At 37.3% G+C, this 26,764-nt stretch overlaps 1 protein-coding gene across 1 annotated transcript; it reads right to left on the reverse strand.

Moving 5' to 3' along the window:
- On the reverse strand, nucleotides 1-25,262 carry LOC145776933 (CCR4-NOT transcription complex subunit 6-like). Its single transcript, XM_082588175.1, has 13 exons — nucleotides 25,212-25,262; nucleotides 22,239-22,362; nucleotides 21,484-21,670; nucleotides 18,390-18,559; nucleotides 17,485-17,609; nucleotides 16,929-17,030; nucleotides 14,323-14,477; nucleotides 10,283-10,437; nucleotides 9,062-9,140; nucleotides 6,088-6,254; nucleotides 5,589-5,710; nucleotides 5,207-5,308; nucleotides 1-4,834 (listed from the first exon to the last, which is right to left on the reverse strand). The coding sequence occupies exons 2-13, from the start codon at nucleotides 22,351-22,353 to the stop codon at nucleotides 4,325-4,327; spliced, it is 1,989 nt and encodes a 662-aa protein (XP_082444301.1). The 5' UTR covers nucleotides 22,354-22,362; nucleotides 25,212-25,262; the 3' UTR covers nucleotides 1-4,324.
- Nucleotides 25,263-26,764: the final 1,502 nt, after the last annotated feature.

Here is a 26,764-nt window from a genome sequence, read left to right on the forward strand (position 1 = left end):
TGCAAAGACTTATTTTATTTCGTCCGGAGGAAGAAATATCAAAAAATAAGCTGGATGCTGCTTGAAAATGATCAACTCTGAAAATAGGTCGATGTAAAAAGCAACAACAAGGAATTAAACAACACACAAAAAATGAAAAATGTCTGAAAAAATTGAAATCAAAAGCATGAGGGACTTTGAGGGAGTTTCTGGAAAGTTTTCAAGGCAGATTTCCTCGACATTTAAAAGCGGGTACGGTTATCCCAAGGTAATAACACAGAAAAATACGTTCGAATAAAAATATTGGGTCGCAGTAAGAACAACACTTCTGCTACTTTATTATCATCATCATCATCTCGCACGGGAAAGGAATGAACTAAGGGTACAAAATCAAAACAACAAAAAAGTTACGTTATTTCAACGTTTCTAGACGTTGATACAAGGTCATGATGTAGTAGATGGAACATTAGCAAGAGAAACATGCATTTTTTATTCAACCAATTTCAAAGCCAAACCGAAGATAATCTCCATTGTATGTTCGAATGCAAAATAAACTTGAACGCAGTCAACCATGCAGCATTTGACTTTCTACAACGATGATTTTTTTAACTGGAAAAGGGAACTTTTTTAAATCAAATAATAATCGCACACGGTAAGTTCCACATTTGTTAAAATGTTGGCGAGGAAGAGTTGAACCACACTGCATATCCCAGCCGGCAAATCAGTCTTTTTGCATCAATACAGCATCTGTAAACGTAAATCCATGCAAAATAGAAGTTGTTGGATAAGTTTATGAGAGTATGATTGGCGTATAAACATGGCGTCATTGACTAGTCAATACGTGGAAACATTAAACTTTGAATTTTCGGTATATTATGAATTGGTGTTTTGCGAGGTAAACGAAGAAGGCACTTTGGTGGAACTCAAATGGCGGAGTTGTCTAAATCGAGTTGAATTCGGGTATTGGAAGGCAAATTTTGTGGTCATTGAAGTACACCTCACAGAAAATTCCCTGCAGCAAACCAGAGAAAGATGTCACTAGAAATTCGAAATCAAAACCAAATCGAAAAAAACTGTGAAAAAATGGAACAAATAGAACTTTGATTGTTTGAACTTGACATCGAACACCATGGAACTTGAGAGAGTTTGTGTAGCATGCGATAACCCGGTCAGCAAATTAGTCTTCTTTGCATTGATTCAACGTCTACCTCATGATGAAACAATGCAAAAAAGGACTGATTTTCTGGTTAGAAAAACTAGCGATTTTTCGGTAAAAACAGCGTCAGCAGGAATTAATCAACATCATTTATAAACTACTCAGCTAGCAAAACCCGTCATTTTTGCATTGAACAAATGTCTGTTGACGCTGAATCAACACAAAATGGATAGATGTTCTTGGCTGAGTAGTGAGTATAAACTGAAACTGGAGTAAGCCTACAAAAGATTTGACAAACTGCGAAATTTTGTAGGAAATGTTGTTGATAAAAATGTAAACAACTTCACCCAATAAGAACGTTTCATATTTTGCAGATAAAACTTCGTCTGGAAACTCTACAAGTGATGACCGACCCTTGCAGCAACTTGCAAAGTGAAAAATGTAGTTCAAGATTTTGTAGAAAAGTCTGATTGATAACAATAGTAATACCAAGAAGCAATTGTGCCGTGCACAAATAAGTCAATTTCCACGATTCCAAACGCTTGCACATGCAGAAAAAATGTCAAAATCGAGTCATTGATTTGCCGAAATTAAACGATTCACAGTGGTACCAACACGAATGAAAAATGGTGCAGAAAATCAAAATCATAATTTCCCTATCATTTTCCATGCTTTAAAACGTTGCTGGACGTTGAAACAATGCAAAAAAATATTTTTTGCAAGCTTGGAAAGATCAAAAATAATCGAAGTTTTACCAGAGTCGTGTGTCAGACCAAGATTTCCAGAAAGACTTATGTTAAAGTTTAAAAAAAGATTGCGAGCAGATTCGAACCAGCATTCCGTAGATCTTTACAATTAGTCAATTAATTGCTTTTGCCAATTTAATTCATTAAACAAAAGTAAGTTGGAACATGCTCAAGATCAAAGTAAATCGACTAGACAAAACCGGTTAACACTTGTATTTTTGGGTTTGAGCTTGGTTCTAAAGTACAAGACCGGCTCACAACTCTACCTTGAACTTCACAGCGTCAAAGGACAGTACAAGATACAAATGTTGAGCTGCAACTGAGAATGAGCCAGGCTAGGAACTGATTGAAAACTTTAAAAAACAGAACTTTTAAAGAAGTGTGAATTTCATTGAGATCGGAACTTTTACAGCACTCAGGATATTTGTATTTAAAACGGATGAAGGCCATCTCTGCGGGAAATCTATTGGGCTAAAATGTCCAGTTTGAAATTTTCGTTCCTTCCATGTCGGTTCTACGTCGGAGAATCGACGTATAAAGAACGGAAGTTTTTTTTAACAAGTGCAATATTATCGAACACAACATAAACGCTTAAAATGAAGGTATGATTAGCAAAGACGACTTTTTCGATTGCACTGAAAATTCAATATTGAACAAAGTTTTTTCGACTCAGAACTTTGGTTGCAACGTCATTTTCAAGTCTATGGATGACAAAATGAAACGATACAAAATGAAAACTATCTTGCAGCGAAAACGTTTTGTCATTCAGAGTAAAAAAAAAACATGTTTTGGTGATGGGACTGGAAAAGTCATTCACCAGAAAAAGTTGACAAAATGCAGAGGAAGTGTTCAAATGAAATTTACGTAGTAGTATCAACTCTATGCATTGGTTCCATCATTAGATCGATCTTAGATGGCAAATTACTGCACGCAGCTCAATTCGCAGTCGGTACAAGATGACGACGACAAATGAAAGGAAGATCCCCTGTCGGCCCAATATTCTTTAACGTTGCATGGAGCATGAGCATGACACATTCCGTATCTGCGGTTTGCATTGATCGGCAAGCAACTCCGGGCAGCAAAATCCGTCATTTTTACATAGATTTAACGTCTGCAGACGTTGAACCAATGTACAACTGACTAATTTTGCAGTCTGGAACAATGCGGCGTGCTTCATGCAACTTTTCTATGTTGTTGCCCGAAGCCCAAAACAAAACGCAATGATTTGTGCTCAACTTATAATCTGTAAATTTAATCGATTCAACGTCAAGAAGAATCAAATCTATGTGAATCATTACGAGAACTTTTGACAAATATTAAACGTTTCTGTAAGGCAATCGCATTAACTCGATGTTGTTAAACGTTGAACTGATGCAGTCAAACGGCTGAGTGAAAGATATACATGTAGCTTGGTTTAAAAACAAAGCAAGCGTTAGAACTATATTTCTGTGAGATGGTGGTGTAACTTATCGTTTTCCCATGGTGACGTCATAAATTCGAGATTGCTCGGTCACATCAACCGTCAAAGATTGTTATATAACACATGTTACTGCTCAAGTGGCTGTTATCGATTATGACGAGGGTATTACGTAATTGACGATTGTCCAATCGCAGCCGTTTGTGGTCTATCCAATTGAAATGAACAAAACACGAGATATCTGTTGGGGAAAATTACTTTCACTTTAATGATTTCAAGATAAAGCCATTACCCAGCCAAGAAAGTGTAGGTTTCAACATTGTTTCACAGTCTGGTGGCATTGGGCAGTGCAACAGTGACCACTAACGGCCAAACAGTTCAAGTAAAAATCAACATCTTATGGTTTTTAATCTTAATACAGCAATCAAATATAACATTTATATTTTTCAAAAGCGCCAATCTCTGCTGCGTGATTTTATCTTTAAAATTATAAAATTACTCCGCAGCAGCAGGCCGTTTATTGCTGTGCATTAATATATTCTTAACTGATAAAAGTATCTTTTTAGACTTAAGTATATTTTTACTGAAAAAAGAAAAAAAAGTTTCAAACCACGATTTCTGATGTTTGTTGTTGGCTTGCCGTTTTGTGTCATAGAGCGAAAGCCGTGACGTATGTATGATGCTGCACGATAAGAGAAAGATTAAAAAAGAAGTTTTTGAAAGCACTGAAACGTTCAAAACTTGATTGAATGAAAGAAATTGGATAAAAATGACAGAAAAGTGACGCTGGGATAAAAAGTGGCCAGAGAAACGATTAAAAATGACGATCATTACGTTGATTCAACGCTTTGTCGCATAGAACCGTAGTAATAAAAGCGCATTTCATCAGACGAGCGACTTCACGGTTGGCCTGCGCTAAAATGAGAAGTGTTTATTTGCGCACACGTTGGTAGTGGAAGGGTAAAGAAAAGCTCTTCAAACGAAAGGAAATTTTCCACCAGTTTCGCTTTAGTTCTCCGCGAAAGACTACCTCCTTCCGTTCATCCCCATCATCCCATGCATCCCCATCCCGGACATATGGGAGAGAGTGGTTGGCTGTCCGTTGTTGCCGTTGGAGATGTTGATGGGGCTGTGAGTTAAGGAATCAGACGACCCAGGGCGATTGTTTCCAGACGTGACGCCAGAGAAGCGGCCCTGGTAGTGCTGCTGGAAGGTATTGGGCGTCATAGAGGAACCTGTTGTCGATGGGAACTGGTTTGATGATTGACCAGGATGGAAGCTGTACGGGTGGTTACTGAACTGGTTGCTGCTCTGCTGCTGCTGTTGTTGCTGCTGCTGCTGGGTCATGTTCGACGCCTGCTGGTAGCCTTGAGGAAGAAGCTGGAATTCTGTGACGATCGGGATATGATCGGAGGGAACGTGGGGGTGCGGGTAACCGACGACGTTGTTCTCCTTATTCCAGTTCGGTGATATGCCAGCGAGCACCCCCAGGCACTTCAGTTGTGTACGGGAATAGAATATGTAGTCGATGATGCCCTGGAAAAAAAGTTTAGTTTCAATGTTGCCTTGTTAGGAAAACACAATCGAAATGAGGTGTCCAGCAGAACGCTTCTAAACACTGGCAAACGCCAACCATTTATTTCAGTTCTGATCTTCATCCTGATAAAGCGGTAGCCGAAGGACTGCACGGAGGTGAGCGCACTAGATGATCTTATGAAAAGGCAGATCAGAATTGACAGAGAGATCCTATGGATAGAAGATGGTACTTTTAAGTTAATCAACTTTGGTTTCCATCAAGAGCCCGAAACAAGATAGATGGTAAAGAAAGTTATGTACATTTTCTTGACAATACCGTTTGTACTTTTTGTTATATAATTCTCTATAAAAAAAAAAATAACTGAAACAAACCTTAAACTCGTAAGTGTAGTTGGTGTCTTTCAGCTTGTGGTAGTTTGATTCGTTGTAGCATGAGTTCAGACGAAACGGGTGAGTCACCTGCTTCGGGTCAAACTGCAAAGCAAGATATAAGATCATGTAGTGGAAAGCATTATACAAAATCGCTTTGAAATGTCAACTATCTCAAGAAAATTCGTGGGACTACGAAGAAATAAGAAGCCAAAGGTCCCGGTTCGATTCCACCACATACCACAACCACTTTTTTAAGTTAATTAAATACAGATATTGGCTTGACACGTATATTCTATAATATAAACAAATTAAACATATGGAACATGATAGCAATGTATCACGTATGACTGTGTCACATGAAATGTATCACAGTATCACGCACCTGAATACCATGGTTTGTTCTCAAGCCAAGACCAAAGGTGCTCAGGCACTTGGTGTATTCAATCTCTCGGAAGTCCTGATGAGTCGAAGAAACCTTACCGTTTTGCAAGAACTCGACTACTCCTGAAAAGTCAAAAAAATATGCTTTGAGAACTCCACAATTTGCGCTTAACGCGCAGCCAATGGATTTATTATAAATGCCAAACTACAACGCATTTCAACACAGAAACCATTACGTAGAAATCGATGATTTTAACCAATAAAGAAAACCTTAACCAGAAATGAGTTCAGGATACTTTGGAAAATGCTAATGCTTATTTCCAAAAAGTGTCCTGTTTTTGACACCACATCATATATTAGATGTACATTGTACACTTGTATGTTCACGTCATGGTTCACGTATCATTATTTTAGCAAACAGAAAGAACATTGAATAAATATGAATGACTGTAAGAAAAAAAATTCAACGCACTGCCTAACATCAAGCACGACAGGATTACCTGAATTTGGAAGAGAGTTGAAATCACCACAGAGCACTAGCGGCATCTTGTGGCACTCGTTGGGCCCAGCTGAGGTTCTGCCGCCTGGCCGGAAGCTTTGATTGGCCTCGTCATAGATGCGCTTTAGCTCATGGCAAAGCATGACCGTCTGTATCAACTTCACGTCGCTGGAAAGCAAGATGAATGGTTACTGGTTAGTTGGGGTCGATAAATTTTGTGAGCTTGAGTCACGCCACACCAAAATCCGTAATTTTTGCATTGATTTAACGTCTAGTAAACGTTGAATCAATGCAAAGGACTGATTTGTTGGCCGGGTTATCGCATGCTACACAAATTCCTTCAAGTTCCATTTGTGCGGTTTTTCAGTGTTGTTGAATCAATGTAAAAATGACGGATTTTGCTGTCTGCGATACACATTTATGTCGTTACACGTCATAGTAACAGACAAAAATATTAACTTGTTTGACTAAAATCATTGACAAATCAATGTAATATTGTGATCCTCAATCTGAAAGAGCAGATTCCTGATACTGAGCTGCTCTACAAGCATGAGATGGTGTAACAACCACCTCAACAGACTGGATACTAGTCGGTGGTCGGAATTAATCTTGACTGCAGGTAGCGCTCATTACAGTACTCAGTCTGCAGGCTGGTAATGAGGAGGGTAAGGCAGCTCTTTTAATGTTGCTAGCACGCTGCAATGCACAAGCCCAACACAAGGTCTTTAAAAGAAGGCAGCATATTTCTAAGTATTTCCAATTACACATAGTGGTCAACAGTGATATCGATAACAACAACTCCACAGCATGAATCAGACAAAAACACATCATTGAAAATAGTGTCAAGTTCAAATGTTATCAGAGAAATTGACTCAAATTTTTATCTTACAACTCAAATTATTGAAAAACTAAAGGCCGTTTAAAAATTATTATTATTTTTGTGCTAAAAACATTTGACGATAGAACCTGAAATTTTAGTGTACATACTGTATCAGACTAAAGCATCAATTTAAAAAAAATGGTTCGTTTTCCACAAGCCACTTCAAAACAAGGCTATATATGGGAAACAAGTCATAATGAAAACACACATAGACAAAAATAGACAACGCAGCACGTTGTTATAGAGTAAGACATAAGTAATCAAAGCCCGTCTTGCACTTTCCAAGAGATAGTACCGAGCAGTGATTTTCCCCTCTTCGATCAATGAGTGATAAGAACTGCAACAAACAATGCCATCGAGCACAAAGTTTGACCGAAAACTATCATTGTTTGACGATTTTTCAACGTAAGTTACAGAATTCCGACACTTATTTTGCGACGGCAAGTGTGAAAGGTGTTGACATCATAAAGATGCTAAACCTTTTACCAACGAATACAAAGGTGCGAATTTTGCAGCACAGCCGCAAAGTAGGCTTTGGCAATTTGGGATCATACAAGCGAGATGCTAGTCATTTAAACTTTCCTGTTCCATCCACACAACAACACGGACAGAAAGTAAATGAAACCGTTCACTGGACTACGTTTAAACACGTACGTCGTTTTGATGTAAACAAACTCTCTCAAGACATTGCAAACAAATACTGAACATCTTGTGATAGTTTTATCATAAAGACGCTAAACTATGCTTTGAAAATAGATTATCAGCAAGCATTACAGGTAGGAAAATTTTATGAAACAGATCTAATAAAAAGTACAATTATCTCTAGCTCAGTAGATAAAGCCGTGCGTAAAATCAAAACAAAACCAGTCGAAGTCGAGTTTCCTTTCAGCAACCATGAACCAGAAGCGAATCTATTCAAATCCATTGGTTTTTGATCAAAACATGAACTGATATGGGTCTGGCATTCCGAAGACTGCGCCTTACTTAAAATCCAATAATCACCGATGACGATGCTAGAATGCTACTTAAGCTACTTGAGTGCTTTAAAAAAGATAATTCAAAAGCAATGTGTGATGCCGGTTAACAACTATAACCATCCTCGAAGAATTCAAAGAAAAACATTTTTTTTTAATTAGGCGCTGCTTTTACATAAAGGTTAGTCTATTCCAAACAAGGACTTTCCAGTCAAAGAAACGCACACAATAACTGCTCATGAGTCGTCCCAAACCCAGACAACAAAATCCGCCACTTTTACATTGTTTCAACTTTTGCAGACGTTGAATCAATGCAAAAGTGACGGATTTTGCTGTTTGGAAAGAGTTTGAACTTGTTTAATTCCAGTTTCACAATCGATTCAAAACATAGATTTGACGTTGTTGATAAAAAGAAGTTTAAAGATTTAAATCGGACGCTTGGTAACGCTGAGTGTAGATGAACCACTTCTCGTTGCAATCCTTGAAGTGTGGTTCCTAGAATGCAATCAGCTGTTTTTTTACATTGATTCAACGTTTGCAAATGTAAAAATCAAAGGTTTTTTTACATTGAATCAATGTTTGCAGACTGCTCATTTTATATCGATTCGCAGCTCAATAAACGTCAAAATCGAACCTTTCGCTAACAAATGAAATGAAAATCAATTTGTTTATGTTTATTGACGAAGTGGGTTCATATGATGTTTACGTTTAAAATACGTCGGTAAGTACCCACAACGCATCAACAAAGACTGATTCTACCCGCTAACCACGCGACAAACGTTGTCTGCATTCAACATTGTTATTCAATTTCGAAAACAATGAAGTGTCTGATCAGCTATTAGCAGACGACAGGGTGGCTACGTACAAGCGTCACAAAAACAATGCTAAATTACGTCACGCCATGCCCGGTGGCTATTAGGCAAGCAGATAATCTCGATGTGAAATCGACTGAACTGATATGACGCTTTGCATATTATTGATTCTTATTTTGCAAGGTAACAATGAAACAAACACTTTGTCACTTTCCAGCTTGAAATCGGCTGTAGATTCAACGTGTTGCAGAATCAAAGCAAAAAGGGAAATTTTTCTGGCTGGGTTATCACTACCTCAGTGTGACAAACCTGAATTCAGGGTCCCAGTGCATGTGTGCATTCGCTGCCAAGACAAGTTGCGAAGGATGATCACCAGCGCTTCGGAAACCTAAAAAGAAACGAGATTAGAAATGGATCGCAAGAAGGAAGAAGTTCTAACAAGAGGGACAAAAAGCAACACAAATTTTTGCCTCGAAAGTGCAGCTCAAAATGCAGCATTGCAAGTTTAAGATCACAAACGCAACCAAATTCTTATTGCCCCTTTTGGTTGAAGCCTGAATTTCTTCGTGACAACTTTTCGTGTATGTGGCCTCATTTTAAAAACAGACCACATGTTTTAAGAATGCCACACTTTGTTGACAGAGAGTATAACCACCCAGACAGCAAATCAACCGTTAATTACATTGATTCAGCGTCTGGAGACGTGCAAAACGGTTGATTTGCTGTCAGGACACGAATTTCAGCTGCTATTTACAGTTCAATTTTACCAAAGAGACATAAACTCAGTGTTTGTATAAAATTTCACATCAAACATTAGCTGAGTTAAATGGTAAACGTTGGCAAAGAAATAAGACTATTTTTATAATAAAATAACATTTACGACACATAAAAGATACATGTCACCTATCACTGCTACTGTTACTACAGATTAAAAGTTTTCGTTCTGACATCGCTTCAGCGCCTTTCAACGTTTATACAACGCCTCTCTACAGTTACTTACAAAGTAATTACTACAACTGCAGTTTAGGTACGTGAGCACAAAGGTTGAAGTAAAAAAGTGCGATTGAACGAATGAATGATTACGTAGAATCGTGACAAGCCCGTGTGCCAATTGAAAGAACAAAGGCTAAATGTTGGCTCAACGACGACTGCGCCAACTCACTGCGCAATAGCAATAGACGTCTGCCACAAAAGGTGCGATGGTTCAACATTGTGTAATCAGTGAGAAGACTGCAGTCATACCCTTTCAGAGGAAATGGACCTGCTACCGGTTTTTCAATCTAAGTTGACAGAGTCGCAACACCATTAACACTTGCAGGCACTCTGTTACAAACTCCGTAGAAAAAGAAGCATCCAAAAAACTGCATCAGCCTTTGAAGACAAAATGTATAATTTGCTTCATAAAGACCGATTTAGCGATCAAGACATCCAACAGGCGCCAATAAACGTGCAACAGAACGAAGATTTTTCACAATGAAAGTTTCGCTAATGACAGAAAAAGGCACTTTTCAGACAAACAAACTACTGTACCTGCGTTGTCATAAAGTCCTTCGTTGGTTTGCAATAAAGCAGCAATGCCGATGTTGTCCTTCGTCGTGACCCTGTTCACCATATCCTCAGAACCCTCGTTGTTCTGCATGGCTACCTTGTTGAATTCGACCAGATATTCTTTCACGAGAGTAAACCTGAAAATGTAAGTTTAAAAACTGTCGGTGTTCATATCTGACTAACTAGTTGTCCGAGCTGCCAGTGTAACTACCCCGAGAGCAAAATTTGTCATTTTTACATTGATTTAACGTCTGCAGACAATGAATCAACGTAAAAATGACATATACTGCAGTCAGGGTAAAACTGCTCGCTTTTTAGCTGATAAAAACGCTATTCGATATTGGAATTTTTGTTGCATCCAGACTTGTGTATGATGGTAAATTTTGATAACGCGGTTGCCTGTGTTTGTGTTCACCTACTAACATGCGATAAATGTCTGGTCAAGACACAGGCGCGTCTTCGTGAGCAACCACTTGCTGTGAATAGACAGTAAAGCATTGGTATTAGGCGCACGATCCATTCTAATCTATTGTGTGCACTGTACGTTGCACATTATTTTGCTGCTGTAACGAGCTGTTGTACCGTGCTGTGGGGATGCGATCACGCAGCAGAGTCGCGTGTAAAAGCGGTTTGGAAGGCATTCATAGAACTGTTGCCGGTGTCCGCATGCCTTACAGGACTCGTGAGTGAGTGCATAACCGAAACCCTTCTCATCTTAGTCTTGGTAAAAAGTTATGAAGCTAGAGAAGGTCTTAGTATAACACTTGTGTGCGGAGTACTATGCTCTAAGCAAGTGGGGCCTAGGCTTTGAACAGACCAAATAGTTATAGTCCACAGCGCAATGATAGAGCTGTGATCGCATTTGAAGTCGGGTTTACAAGTGCAGAAATGCCCCGTAAAATCTGTATTATTATTAGGGGCGTGAGACCAGAGGGGGGGGGTACCCAAAAAATAGTATATCCAATTTTATTTTGATAGATATACTAAATCTAGGCTGTATACCAAATTTTAGGTCAAAATATTGAAAAACCATTCATTAGGGGCAAAAAATGTGATTTTTGACCCCAGCGAGGGAATTTTTTTCATAAAAATTAATTTTGGATATAAAATCTGACACAGTTGAGGGAATCAGTTGATTTAAAAGTGTATTCCTACTCATTTTTCAGCAATGAATCCATTTTTGGTGGTTAAAATCATCTATCTCATGTAGAAAGTGGCCAAAACTTGAATTTTCTTCCAAAAATACTGAAAAAATACCCCTCGAAAAAAAAATTATTGTAAAAAATTTTCTTGCTGTGCCCCCCACATCCTAATTCCAGTATTTTAAGCCCTCGTGTGGGATGGTCAGAATAAATGCAAACATTTTGGTGCAAGAAAAAGTGAAAAAGCTCTTGAAATGGCCAAATGGTGCCATTTATGGTATTATATACATGCGAGAATTTGAAAATTTGCTTCATTACATAGTACATAATTATGATATATGTACACAGTATATTGAGCACAAGGATAGACTATAGTCAGTGTTGTGTCCCAGGGGTGAATGTTCTTCCCCAATGCATGTGGAAATTCAAAGGTTTGTATTTGACTCTTTCTTTGTTTGTTTATTATATTGGTGGGGGGAGATTGAGAGATTAGCAGGGGATTATATCAGGTGTTTTGAGAAGAATATTCACCTCTAATGTGTCCCAATATTTCTATGTTGCCATAATGATTGTTTATGCATATCAGAATTATGTTCATATTTACTGATATTTAGATCAGCAATTGTGCATGATATTGATACACTTAGAAGGTAGGTTTTGCTTTGTTGAATAGAGCTTCGATTTCTTTGGTATTTTTCAAACATAATTTGTTTGTTCTACCAAAGTCCCACTTTCCTGTAATAATAAGCCTTTTTCCATTTTCATTTGTAAGGATCTGTTCTACATCAACTTTGTCATCAACTGGTTTTTCTGCATGTACCCAGTAAACATTCTTTTCAGAGTCCTTTCTTACAAGATGTTCAATACTATAATCTTTGGCTGAAAGCATCTCCTTGAAGTATCCAATATACCAAACTACAGTATCTCGTTCCACCATAATGTAGCGCAAAGTTCATTGGCCTCAAAAAGAGAAATATGAGCAGGTTGGTTCGAGATTATTGCCAATGCGTCTTCATTGGTAGGCAATGCTACATGAGCAGATGATATTGCTGTGCCATAGGAACCGCCTAACAGTATGCATAAATTTTCCACCTTTTCTTCAATTGAGATTCTACTTTGGCGGTATAATTCTGGATTAGATGTGCTCGTTCATGAGGATGAGTGTGAATAAAGAATGCTAGTGCAGTGCATACAATTGATTTAGTATTGTCTGGATGTTGTTGGAGCACAGCTAACAACTCATCTTTGGTTGTGCATGGACCATTCCAGCTCTTGCATGAAGTGAGAAAAAACAAAAGCACACTGATCACATCACAAAACTTCTCACTTCCTGCAAGAGCTGGAATGGTCCATGCACAACCAAAGATGAGTTGTTGGCTGTGCTCCAACAACATCCAGACAATACTAAATCAATTGTATGCACTGCACTAGCATTCTTTATTCACACTCATCCTCATGAACGAGCACATCTAATCCAGAATTATACCACCAAAGTAGAATCTCAATTGAAGAAAAGGTGGAAAATTTATGCATACTGTTAGGCGGTTCCTATGGCACAGCAATATCATCTGCTCATGTAGCATTGCCTACCAATGAAGACGCATTGGCAATAATCTCGAACCAACCTGCTCCTATTTCTCTTTTTGAGGCCAATGAACTTTGCGCTACATTATGGTGGAACGAGATACTGTAGTTTGGTATATTGGATACTTCAAGGAGATGCTTTCAGCCAAAGATTATAGTATTGAACATCTTGTAAGAAAGGACTCTGAAAAGAATGTTTACTGGGTACATGCAGAAAAACCAGTTGATGACAAAGTTGATGTAGAACAGATCCTTACAAATGAAAATGGAAAAAGGCTTATTATTACAGGAAAGTGGGACTTTGGTAGAACAAACAAATTATGTTTGAAAAATACCAAAGAAATCGAAGCTCTATTCAACAAAGCAAAACCTACCTTCTAAGTGTATCAATATCATGCACAATTGCTGATCTAAATATCAGTAAATATGAACATAATTCTGATATGCATAAACAATCATTATGGCAACATAGAAATATTGGGACACATTAGAGGTGAATATTCTTCTCAAAACACCTGATATAATCCCCTGCTAATCTCTCAATCTCCCCCCACCAATATAATAAACAAACAAAGAAAGAGTCAAATACAAACCTTTGAATTTCCACATGCATTGGGGAAGAACATTCACCCCTGGGACACAACACTGACTATAGTCTATCCTTGTGCTCAATATACTGTGTATCATACATATATATTATGTGAGTTAATTATGTACTATGTAATGAAGCAAATTTTCAAATTCTCGCATGTATATAATACCATAAATGGCACCATTTGGCCATTTCAAGAGCTTTTTCACTTTTTCTTGCACCAAAATGTTTGCATTTATTCTGACCATCCCACACGAGGGCTTAAAATACTGGAATTGGGATGTGGGGGGCACAGCAAGAAAATTTTTTACAATAATTTTTTTTTCGAGGGGTATTTTTTCAGTATTTTTGGAAGAAAATTCAAGTTTTGGCCACTTTCTACATGAGATAGATGATTTTAACCACCAAAAATAGATTCATTGCTGAAAAATGAGTAGGAATACACTTTTAAATCAACTGATTCCCTCAACTGTGTCAGATTTTATATCCAAAATTAATTTTTATGAAAAAAATTCCCTCGCTGGGGTCAAAAATCACATTTTTTGCCCCTAATGAATGGTTTTTCAATATTTTGACCTAAAATTTGGTATACAGCCTAGATTTAGTATATCTATCAAAATAAAATTGGATATACTATTTTTTGGGTACCCCCCCCTCTGGTCTCACGCCCCTATTATTATGTGCAACGTGTTACCACTTCTTACTTTGAAGTTTTCCAGAATATAGCGCAACCGTCAACGTGCTGTTTCTCATCTTCACCCATATGCTTTGCTCGAGACTTTGGATTGAAAATTCCTTCGTAGCCCTGTGATGACATCTCTGGCAGGAAAAACATGTGGTACTCGCATGTCTCCACTTCCTGAGAACACAATGGTAGTTTGATAAGCTGTGTTAGTTCAACAAGTTGTCTTACGATAGGGCTGCATCCAGGTCATAGGTCTACTAATCGTACAGACCATTGGAGCGATATAAATAACAAATTAATGCTTTGGCATTGAAAATAATTCAATAATTTCAAAAATCGACTAAAAAATATTAATTCAGATCCACTTGAAACGACAGAACCACAAGATACGTTCAAAAAACGCTTGAAAACTCCAAAATATTAACAGCTCGCACGTAACACAGTTGCTGGACGTTGAAACGATGTAAAAAGAGCTACTTTTACCAGCAGTGCGATGTTTAATGTAACGTTACTTGAGATTTCGGTATGAGAACATTTGTCCTACAAGCAAACCAGTCCTTTTTCTGTAAACACAATGCAAAAAAAGGACCAATTTTATGACAGACAAATTCCACCAAACATCACAAATCACAGTGTACACTGTACAAACACCAACTGAAACAGGTCAAAGCAATTGCCATCCCATTGCACTAGTTGTTGTTATTCCAAACAAATAACTACGCAAACCGCATACGAATATAGTACTTGTCTTGTTTTGCATGAAAAAAAAAAGAGATTGAGTGACAGGTAGAAAGATTTGATGAAACTCTTTTATGGCCCGTGATTACGCCTTGATGAATCATAGACCGGTTTCGCTGAGTCGGCATCTGAATTACTGACGTACGCGCAGAGCAATGGCGTATAGCATTCTGTCATCATTGCGCCACTAAAGCAAAGATGAATTGGTCACCCAGTGTGTATGTCTTGAATAAACAACTAGTGTGTCACAGCATGCTGACATTGCTTTTATCCTTTTCAAAATGTCGGCATTTATCAACGTTTTAATTTCTGCGTTGAAACGTTGTAACGATGTAGCTTGACAAGCTTGCAAGATGAGTCCGCAACTTGGTTCATCTGCAGTTCTGCACAACAGCATAACTTGATAACATGAATTTGATTGGCAAAAAACTGATTACTGCATGATTGAATACTGAAAAGTTTGGGTGTTCATCAGGACAATAATCGTTTCTAGCACTAGGATGAAATTGAAAGTAAAAGCAACAATAAACAGGTTGGTTTATTGCTTCACTGACTTCACTACTACATGATTGTAAACTCCAGACCCTGAATTCATGATGAATCAAGCTAGAAAAAAATGGGTCTTTTTGCATTGATGCAGGGTCTGCGTTAGCAGCGTTTTGCAATGTAAAACGGATCTATTTTGATAGCTGGCAAGCGAGTATTCACACACGAAGTCACTGCAATCGATGCGTGAAAGGCTTTTCAAACAAACTGAAAGCGGTGTCGTCTGTTCGAGTTCTAGACTTGATCAGGGAAGCAAAATCAAGCTTTTCAACATCGATGCAACGTGTGCTGGCAAAGCATCTCAAATGAAACAAAAGCCCAGAGTTGCAATGAATTGGCCTCTGCGGAGCAAACTGTAAGTGGAAGACATATCAAGTTAGGAAATAACAAGTATCATTGAGCCATGTCGTGAGAAAACAAATGAAAGACATCACTTTGGCCAGTGAAAACAAAGGCAAAAGCGGTCTGGAAAAATAGAAAACTGGAAAAATGTATCATCAGTTTGGAAGCGTCGGTGGTCACAGTTTTTTATACCTTATGATTATGTTGCAGGACAAACATAAAGAAAAAAATGGGATCAAGGTCGCTGAAGCAGGAATCATGCACAGACTTAGTTGTCACTGCTTTGAAATCACAAAAAAAAAACAATAACTTGGATAAGAACCATTATCTCTACGTTATTCTTAGGGCATTGCATAACTCTCATTATAACAACGCACTTTGGTTGACAGTCGGTGAAAACAACCAAAAAGGGGCCTGTAAGTGAGTACAAGCTGACAAATTAGTCCTTTTTAGATTGCTTCAACGTCTACAAACGTTGAATTAACGTAAAAAAACTAGCTTGTTGAGCATACAGATGGCCATGACAATTTGCACTCAAAAGGAAACCCAGAAATGGGACACCGGAAAAAATTAAACGTTCACTCGTCACAAAACCGTTTAACTCCGTTCAATGATCAGAGCGTTAAGTCGTTCTATTTGATTGGACAAAACATGCCTGTTTTCAAAGCACCTGTTCAGCTGGCAAAAGCTGACGTTTTTATATCGGTATGACGTCAAGCGACGTTATAACAATGCAAAAAAACAATATTAACGGAAAGGTGGTCGTCAGCAGCTGGCACGAACATTTGAAAGCACAAATAACCTTTTCAAACACTGTACAACAGAATCAATACAAAGTTAATAAAATGTGAAGCCTCAGAAAAAAAAATACATCTTTTCAAAGCATAAAAATCACAACACACTAGGCCTCACACTCAACCATTGGTGAACTGTGTATTTGCCCATGCAAGAAACTGCTAACACAATACGTTGCATTAACGGATAAATTGATTCTCCTACCTGTAGAGAGACTATATCAGCACCATAGTAGAGAATTTCCCTCAAGATGGTTTTCCGTCGATACTCCCAGTTCAACGCCCACGGCGGGCAGTAACCGTACAACTGAAAGTATATTGAAATTAAAAACACAAATGGACAACATGGCCAAACGAACGCCCAGTTGTATTAGATAAGCAAGCTCAACCAAACTCAATAACCAATATCCATGCAACAATGAATGATAACAGTTCGCCAAACTAAGTTTGAAAGGGAGCACTGCAATTATCAAGAAACTAAAGTTGACTCTCACCAATCACCATGAAAACAAAAACTAATAATTAATTTTTAAAAATTGTTTAATAAAAATTTACTCTGCACAAAACTAAGATAAAGAACATGTCATTTGTAGATACAATATTCGCTTGACAACTTTTACGAGTTCCAATTCTCCTAAAAGCTTAATTAAGCGCCAACAAAAGGCTATGCCGATTAGTGAACGTTGCTTTTGCATTTTACAAACGCTTGAGTGTGTTCGTCTGAACGAGAATATTTAAAGCAAGAAAGTTGTGAATCTGACCTGTCTGGTGGCGTACTTGTCGCACAGCACATTATATGACATGACTGAAAAGATGGCCATCGGTTGAATTCTTTCAGGATGAACGGAGTGGGTCCATTCCCGTTCAGGGGGTTCTTGGGCAGTGACTGAAATCAAACAAAACAACTTATAAAAGTTGAGAATTGTCAACAGAATACTGGTGCTGATGTTAGATTATTGTTAAAGGACTTGATTTTACTTGCAGTGTTCAAATAATGCGATTTCAGTGTTTAATCCAAGCACACTATATTATACGGTACTTGAAATTTAAAGCTTTCAAAATACCGTTCAGTAGTATTGTAACTGCTTACTGATAATTTTAAATTATATACAAAATTATTCACAGAAGATAAGCTTTAGTGTTACCGTAAGCTGTGCTCACACTTCTTACAGCAACCTAAACTGTTTTTTATAAATAAATGTACGCCCGTAACTGGTTCAGACCGGCAGTGGCAGGGCTGTTTATACAAACACTAACTTCTTTTTAGCTGCCTCGTTCTCCCGAGAGTATTTAGAAGACAAGCAGCCAATCATTTTAATTCTTTAAATATTAGCATTAAGTTAACATAAAAAATAAAAAAATACATGATGGTCAGCAAACTCGCGGCCAAAAAATTATCTGCGATTTTAGTTCAAATAACTTCCGCTTGTCAACAACGCAATGGGATGTTTGCTGAACATCATGACAGGTTAATGACGTCATTTTGCGTTTGAAAATAACAAGACAAATCTTCATCACGCTTTAAGAAATAGGTAGGTTTAATAACCGGAACCATACGTGGAAGTGGAACAGTATGTACGTATGGTTGATTCCATGCTGTTGGGAAATTAAAAGCAACTGTAGCACATTGATTGTACAATGCACAGCATAAACCCAGAGCATTTACTTGTTAAATGGTCAAGAAGGTACGCTAGCAATCGGCAGGTTCCAGTTTTGTACAGGTTTTGAATATCTTGCTGCAAGGGATTTCCGTTGAGTCCAAGCAATTGCAATTGGAAAAGCTTTCCCAGCTCGTAGGGTAAACTACGAAGACAGTTATGATTGAGCATCAATTCCCTGCAAATTACAAACAAATTTCAAAAATAGAATTGAAAAAAAATCTGGAAAACTTACAGAAAGTGTGAAAAGCCGAGATATGTTACAAAGCCTCCTGTGTGTGAAGCTGTTCGACGACTTTGCATGTCATAATCATCATCATTCATTTTCAGTTTTATCATGTCAGCTTTAACGAAATTAGTATGGTTTCAAATGAACATGAAATGATATAAAATGCGCATTGCACACGACACAAAACAGCCATCTCTCTATGTAACTTTTTATAGACACAACAGCAACATTTGAAATACAAATTCTTTGAACGTAAAATAGTCAGTTATCAAATCGTTTGAAAGAACAAAAATAGCGTCAATGGAACTAAATAAAGAAAACAGTGGCAAGCAATTCCTTTGCGGAAATGCGTAAAAAGGGCAAATTACAAAAGAAACGGTTTTAAATTCCAGCAAAAAGCATTCTCGTCGCCATTGTGTTTTTTTATGCCTCGTGTTGGTGTTGACACCGTCACGTCATGGTCTGGTGCGCATTTAGTGTTTACATGAAACACCACCGAAGCTTCCATTTGAAGCTCAATAAAGTCCACACGCACGCATTGACAAGTAGAACGCGCACGACGCACATACGCACCAACACGTCACTATGACTCGAGCTTGTTCAATCAATACTACCGCTATCTGGCCGGCAAAACAGTATTTCCAGTAAAAAAAAAATTGTAGCCTACTCCTTATTATATTCTATTCTTTCGCATCAGCCTTTGGGCAAGTGCATTCTGTGAGACTGATGGCCTATTTTATAAACCGGTCACATCCGCAGGTGACGACAATACTGGTTAGAGTTGAAAACAGAAAGACCAACTAATTTTAAGATTTTTAGTTTTTTAAACAGGAAACATGAGGCTTTGGTAGAGAGTTTGCTTTGTTGAACCATAGAGAAATAAAACATAGTAACTTTAGCGGGTTTAGCATACTTTATTTCACACAAAATATAACATAATTAAATAAAATAAACTCATAAACATAAAATAAACTCATTTATTTAATTATGTTATATTTTGTGTGAAATAAAGTATGTTAAACCCGCTAAAGTTACTATGTTTTATTTCTCTAAACAGGAAACGTTGAACGGTAAGTTTGGAAATACACCGTCACCATGCAACACTGCCAAAACAGTAACATCCAAAACGCAATTATTGATCTCAATAAAACATCCATGTCAGCAAAAATGCTAAGGATGGTCAATTTTGTCACAAAAAATATGTTTTTCAACTGCACATAGTGACGTCTACAAGTTACATCACTTTTTAATTTCAAAGAAACCTGTGGGTCCATGCTCTCTCTGCAATCTTTAACCTGAGGGTCCATAAACTTACAGAAAGGGTAGAATTATTCAGGTCAATGAGACTAAGATCTATAACTCTATGGGCAGATTATGAAGTATCAGATTTCTGTCTCTGCTGATTGCTGAACATTAAGTCCAAAGACAAAAATTAACATAAAGTTACATGCTCAGTGTGAGTTGCATATTTTGGTAGAGATAACTTTGTTAAACTATAAAGCAAACAAAACCACACGACACCAACATCTGAATTAAAAAACCACTGGATGTGATTAGTTAAGAAATGGTATGCAGCTTGTGTCATTGCATTCTCTGTGTCATTATTATCCACTTAAACACACAATCACTACCATTGAGGATAATGAAGCAAGACCATGGTAGTTTGATCGAATTGTTTGTTGGGACAGGTGCACGCTTAGCTAGTGACATTAAACAAATGCATTAGGGACATTCTGATAAAAAATATATATACTTGCTGGTTAACGACGAATTCGGTAAATGAAATATTACACCTGTTTGTGTCACTCTAGAAAAAAACTCTGAAGTACAGCTGTGACATTCCAACAACTTTTTACAACTAAACTCTGAATCAACCGAAAACAGTTTCGCTTCACCAAACCGACACGACATTGGCAACACTTCGTTACCCCAATGAACGGCGTTGAGAAAACCTTGTTGGTGGTCACTCAAAACTCACCAAAAGGTTTGTAGTTTTTCAGACCATACACAATGAAGCAGCTTTCAATCAAACTTGCTTAGCACTTTTTAATCAAAAGAACTGTAGCAGAAAAAACAGACTATCCTGCATTTGATAACACACAAATATTTCAGGACAATACGCTCCAGGTTTTAAAAACGTTTCACTAATCGATGAAAAAAACATGTTTTGCAGCCAAGCTTTTGTCATAAATCAAGTGGATGCATAGTGATGTGTAATGCCAGCCACGGAAGATTTTCACCAAAGAAACAATTTCAAAAAAATAATTAAAAAAAAATCCAATGAAAGTCGTTACAGGAATAATAAGATAATTTGATAAACATTACAAATTACTACCATTACAGCCAAGCAAAAACCAAAAGATACAAAAAACAGTCATTCTTCTGCGGTGAGAGTGAAGCAGCGAATAGGATCTTTAGCTAATTGCATGTTATCAACACTACCTTACTCTTATCATATCAAGCTATAAACTCAGTTAATCATTTCTATGCGCAGTGAAACGTTTGATGAACTCACTTAGGCTTATTCAAAAACACATCTTAAATTTATAAAACACTGTATAGACAATCTGGTTGTTGAAACGGTTTAAGTTGTCATTGCAAGGTTAGAACAAAGGGTTCATATTAGCTGACAACAGTTAATATTAAAGGGCATTTTAGATCCTACCAATGCAAATAAAGCAATCCTCTAAAATTATCTCAAAACAACTTTTTAAATGGGTGATATATAGAAGAACATGAAACGATTTTAAGAGCCAGAAAACTGTTTCGCAAACGTTGCCCACAGACAACACTGGCAATGATTACTGTTAAGTATTTTGCATGACAATATAAAAACAACTGTTATATACTGTACTTACAATAAATAAATTTACCTTAATTTGATGAGGTCTCCCAACTCCACTGGTAAACTTCTAAGTTTGTTCGAAGACAAGTCAAGGCAGTGAAGATTTTGAAGTTTATTGATATCAGGTGGAATTCGAGAAAGTTGGTTGTCATTCAGAAACAGCACCGTCAAATGAGTCAGCTTCCAAATGTTTGGTGACAAATTGCGAATAAGTCCTAGAACAGAGCAAAATATGGAATATGGTAGCCTACTACATTGTATTATCATAAGCAATACTACGATTTGTGTTTAACTTATCAAATTCAGGTGAGATCAAAGTTGGCTAAGCAACACAATAAAACAATGCATACTTTCTTCATAAATTCTAACTTAGCCCTTTCTTTCATTAGCTAACTTCCTTTCACAGAAACAAAGAAATAAATCATTTCACATTCCTGGTACGGTATCTTGAAGTTAGCTGTACAATTGGACAATCTGGAATGTTGTCACAATCCAGTAAATCAATTCATTTGTCATATAAATAATAAAAACATAAAAATAATAAAAAATATGTCATAAACTGTCGGGTGCCATGTGACGAGGAGGCACCAAAAAAACCACATGGTCATTGAGTCAGCAGCTTGTTCAAGTTAGTGATGTAAATAACATACACAATGAACAGCGGTAGCCTACACAAACAAACATACACATTGTGATTGCGGTCACAGATTCAAAGACCTAGGCAATATTTCACAACCTGGTTAAACCCGCAGCCTAATTTTTGAATGTAATTTTGTTAGATACCTGTAATTTCCAATTCCTCCCAATGCGACTGCTTGCCAGACTTTGCCTCTTCAAGGGACATAATGTGCGTTTTACGACGCCCATTTCGATGCTTGGTTGTTTCATCTTTCATCATTGGTACCACCTGATGAAAAAAACAAGTCATCATCGAGCAGAGCAACCTCAAATAAATTTAAGAATACTTACAACCTCAATCAAGTGGCCATTAAAACTGAAAAGGTTTCTACTTAATTGCCATTACTGTTCTGTGGTCACTCTTGTCTTATCCTTCATGCATGTAATATTTGCAGTGTAATATTTTTTCCAAATTTAGAAAAACGTTTGATGCTTATGCTATTTTTTATGCACGTACTCATAAACACACTCAACTAGCTGAATTTGTATGGTCTTTGACTGCACACTGCACAGCATGTTGCTGTTTTCAGTGGTCATTTTGTAAATCTACTTTAAAACTATTATTTCATGCTACTTTTTTGGAACAAAGATGTTGGCAATTACTACTTTGTTCTTTTTGTGTTGAATTTCCACAAATAAATTTTCAAACAGCAAATGTGCATCAAGGCATCTAGCCATTTTGCTTTACCAACACATACACGATCTTTACCATAGTACTCACTGTATGCTCAGGTGATTAAGAATGTCTGAACATGATAGCCAAAACATGTTTGATCAACCCTAAACCACACCCTCAAGGTGAAGGCTATTATTCAGTAAAACTATAGCCACTGCCAAATTAAATAACCAAAACTGTGCCATGTCATTCAAATGTCTTTTACAATTGATAGCTTGATAAAGTATTATTTATATCAGGTAGAGTTGCATATAAACAAACAAAATACAAAGCAAAACACAGTTTTAATCAGTTAATCAGTGAAATCTAGTTTATTGTACTGCACTGTATATTAGAATTTCAACCAATACAGTAGCCTACTGTATATAAACTCCAATAAAACAACTATGACTATGAACCAAAAATGTTACGATTAAATGCTGGGGTCTTGCAGGTTTTAAGTTGCCTTAATTCTAGACTTGTCCTTTTTCTGGTGTTATGATATCAGGTGGAGAAAGGCTTAAATTCTGCATGATCCAAATGTTTTTCCAGCTTGAAATCCTTACACAACAGAACGATGACATATACATTATACAAACTTGAAATAGTGTGATTAAAAGCTGTTTTGCAATGTAACAACACTGCAATTCAAACAGCAGTGCAGTTCAGTTTATTCATTATTGTTTTGCTGGCGATAAACAAACAAAAAGTACATACAAATTGAGTCTCTATCAGCACAACAGGATGGCAACGAAAGACCTGTAAGGTCAGGTCATCTATGTCAGCTGCCACCCTAGCCTGTTGCAGGTAACACAGTAATAAAAAAAACTAATTACACTAAAAAAATAAAAATAAAACAGTGAGCAGTCAGCAAAAAGCAGCAGTCTCACATAAGCGGTATTAAAACTCTTAGCTTAAATGACAATACACATTGTCAATGAAACATCCAGTTGATGTTTTCACATATTAAAATAGACAAGACAATGTGGTTCGGACATGAGTAGATTGAACTCTACAAAATTTAATTCTACAATATGTATTGTGGATACAAAATACAGTGGTAAAGTACTTTTTTGTCATATAATATTCAGATTATATAAAAATTTAGATTAAGTGGATGGGAAGACAAAGATGCCGATCTTTGTGCCCACTTGAGGCATGTCTTTAAATGCCCTGCCAACATAACCACATGCTCTTGAGCAGTGTCAAACCGATGCTCTTTCGAGTGCTGTACAAGGGCTCAGCCACTCAGCTACGTAGTCAATTAGTAGTATAAGGTGGTAATCTATAGTGTTCTGGTTACCCTTAATCAACAATGTTTGATTTTAATACAGGATACAGTAATGTGTTCTTGTTAATGTTTTTATTATGACAAGGGACAATGTTGCACATTTTCTAATGCAGTAGCTATGAACTAGAATAGTTTTGTATGAGAGACCCATGTAAACACAAACTTGAACTATACATATTAATGATGCACCAGAGGCAACATTTTGGCCAGAGATAAGATGTTCCAGCTAGAGTATGTCAACTGCGGCTGGAGCTTCTGGCCTTTGTTAATATGTACGGTAAATATAATAAATAATAATATAATCAGATAAATATAATCAATGTTTTAACCGAGTTGTTGGAAGTGGCATTGATAGGGTGGTCCAGAGGGTACTTTTGTACCGTACCCGGGATGGTTTTAGGGGCCCATAACCATTCCACGAGGCTAAGGAACTTAGCTCATATTCGTTGGATATGGTGCATTTTTCTTGGAAGTGTCTGAATTTAAGGCTTGAGAGACATGTTGGCACCGGGCAGAAATTATCCTATCAATGGCCCAGTTGTAGGTACACAACTCTTAGCAAGCAGTAAAGAGATAACCAAACACTCTTAAAAGAAGGTGTTTTATGACAATGCTTATGATCCTCTAAAAGAGTTTATTCAGGAATAAACATTTGTGTACAATTCAAATTTGACTTATGTTTTCTTTCCACCTGATGTAGTACCGTATTGTTTTTAATAGGATAAAGATGTTTAATTGACTTTCTTGAAACCATTTTCAATTTTACATATACGTTTAAGACCAATGTTACAGCCAGTAAAGTATGTGTATTTATGTGTATTCTTGCATCATTAGAATACCATGCAGTGATACAGAAAATTAGATTTTATCCAAAGTCATGAGCTTGACCACAGCCACACACAGTTGGCATGCACACATTCAGCCCAGAGTTGAAAAAATTGGCCGAAGTTTGGCCAAAGCCGAAGGTTGTTCCATCACTACATTACTATAAAAAAAACTTGGCACCACTTGATCTCTAGTTTTGATATAAAAAATTACTCAGCTAACTCAAGCAGGCCATACTTTGGCAAAATAAATGCGGAGTTACAGTTGCAGTTATATACTTGTTAGGCTAGTTTTACAACAAACATACTTGACCAGAATGGAGTCTTCAGGGGCATTCACTTGTACAGTAAGTCTTCTTATTCTTTTAATTTCAGTTTCTTCAAATATTGATTGCCAAGCTCTGATTAGCTTAATTTTGAGTTCAAAATAAATGTTAGTGTGGGCTATTATTGCAATAACTTAACGAGTTTACAGGTGAAAAACATTGACTAGTACACAAAACTTATCAAAAATGAAGTAGCTGCAAAAATGTAACCAGATTGCTTGAAATGCTCCACCTAGTGAAATATAGAAAAGGTAGCAATCAATGAACTGGACCTCAATAATATTTTTTTATTTTGCGCTCATCACGACAACATACAGTAGCCTACCCTACAGTGCTATCGCAGACGCAAAACAACAGACAAAACAAGTAGGGAAGGGAAATATACTCATTGAGTCAGCTGCTCCGAGTATTTTGGTATAGCCCAGAATTAACTGTTTGCCGAGACAGCGCTCTGGAGCGGTATCAAGCCGGTGCCCTTTCGACCATCCCGCAGACGTTCTTGAGAGTTGACCACGCAGCTGACGAAAAAAAATTTTATTTCTTAAAAACTTATTTCAGTTTTTGTGTGAGCGACAATATGCAGGCTCATGACTACGGGGTCCTTGTACTTCATAGAGTTCAGTGACCTTTTCTTCAACCAAACAGTTTCCACTTCAAAAAAGCCAGTGAATGTGGTTGACAACGATATCAATAGAAGCAAGTCGATTCTGTTTGACTGCAAACAGGTTTTGGTACACTGAAAAAAGTGTTGTTTCAAAATTACACATTATTTCAGATCAAAGCTTGCATCTAGTCTGTCATGTTATGTGGAGCTTGATGGATGCAACAGTCGTGCTAGTCTTGCCTCTCGCCAAGTCAGTTGTGCTTTTCCTGTCTGGAAGTTTTATACACCCTTATTTCATTGTTTAGTTCACAGTACGTACCTATTTAGGATAGATTCCCATTATCTCAAAAATCTAATATTTTTTAAATTGGTTCTTCTTTAGGCTACTATTTTACACACAGAAAACGAATTACACAACGAATTAACACAAACAACTGATACCTCAAGAGGCTTAGGCTATAATTGACGAGGTTCCTTTCTAATCTCCCTTTTTTTAGTCGGAGGCCTATCAATGTTTTCGCATCATTCCAAATCAAGATTTTTTTCATCAGCCTACGTTTTATAACATGCTGCTGTAACGTTTTTTTTTTCAGACCCATGCTATGTTATTTACCAAGTTTGCTATTCAAAAGGCTACCCGGACAACTACTTTACCTGGTCCAGATAAAGTGGCTGTCAGGGTACTCGCTACTGTTTTTGCTTATCCGCCCTGTTAGCTTAGTGGTTCCGCGCCAAACTCAAGGGATGCTGGTTCGGCTCTAGGGGTGTGCGCTTGAGCAACACATCTCTGGGCTGCTTTCCATTCAGCGGCACCTGGAATAATTCCCCGGTAACAACAGTCGGGAACGCCACTCTGTCAATCTCGGTAACCTGGCCTGCATTAGTGGTTCAAAGCTTCTACAAATATGCGAAACTTCCTGGATTAAGCTTT

Source organism: Aplidium turbinatum, chromosome 9, assembly GCF_918807975.1.
Source record: "Aplidium turbinatum chromosome 9, kaAplTurb1.1, whole genome shotgun sequence".
Classification (NCBI taxonomy): domain Eukaryota; kingdom Metazoa; phylum Chordata; class Ascidiacea; order Aplousobranchia; family Polyclinidae; genus Aplidium; species Aplidium turbinatum.

What these genes read in the sequence shown, in the direction of transcription:
- LOC145776933 (XM_082588175.1), bottom strand. Translation starts at nt 22,353, where the DNA reads ATGATGAAAGATGAAACAACCAAGCATCGAAATGGGCGTCGTAAAACG. An exon ending in CAACTCTCTTCCAAATTCAG is followed by an intron (nt 5,711 to 6,087) that starts GTAATCCTGTCG and finishes TTGACTTTTCAG; the next exon opens with GAGTAGTCGAGTTCTTGCAA. An exon ending in ACTACACTTACGAGTTTAAG is followed by an intron (nt 4,835 to 5,206) that starts GTTTGTTTCAGT and finishes CTTTTTTTCCAG; the next exon opens with GGCATCATCGACTACATATT.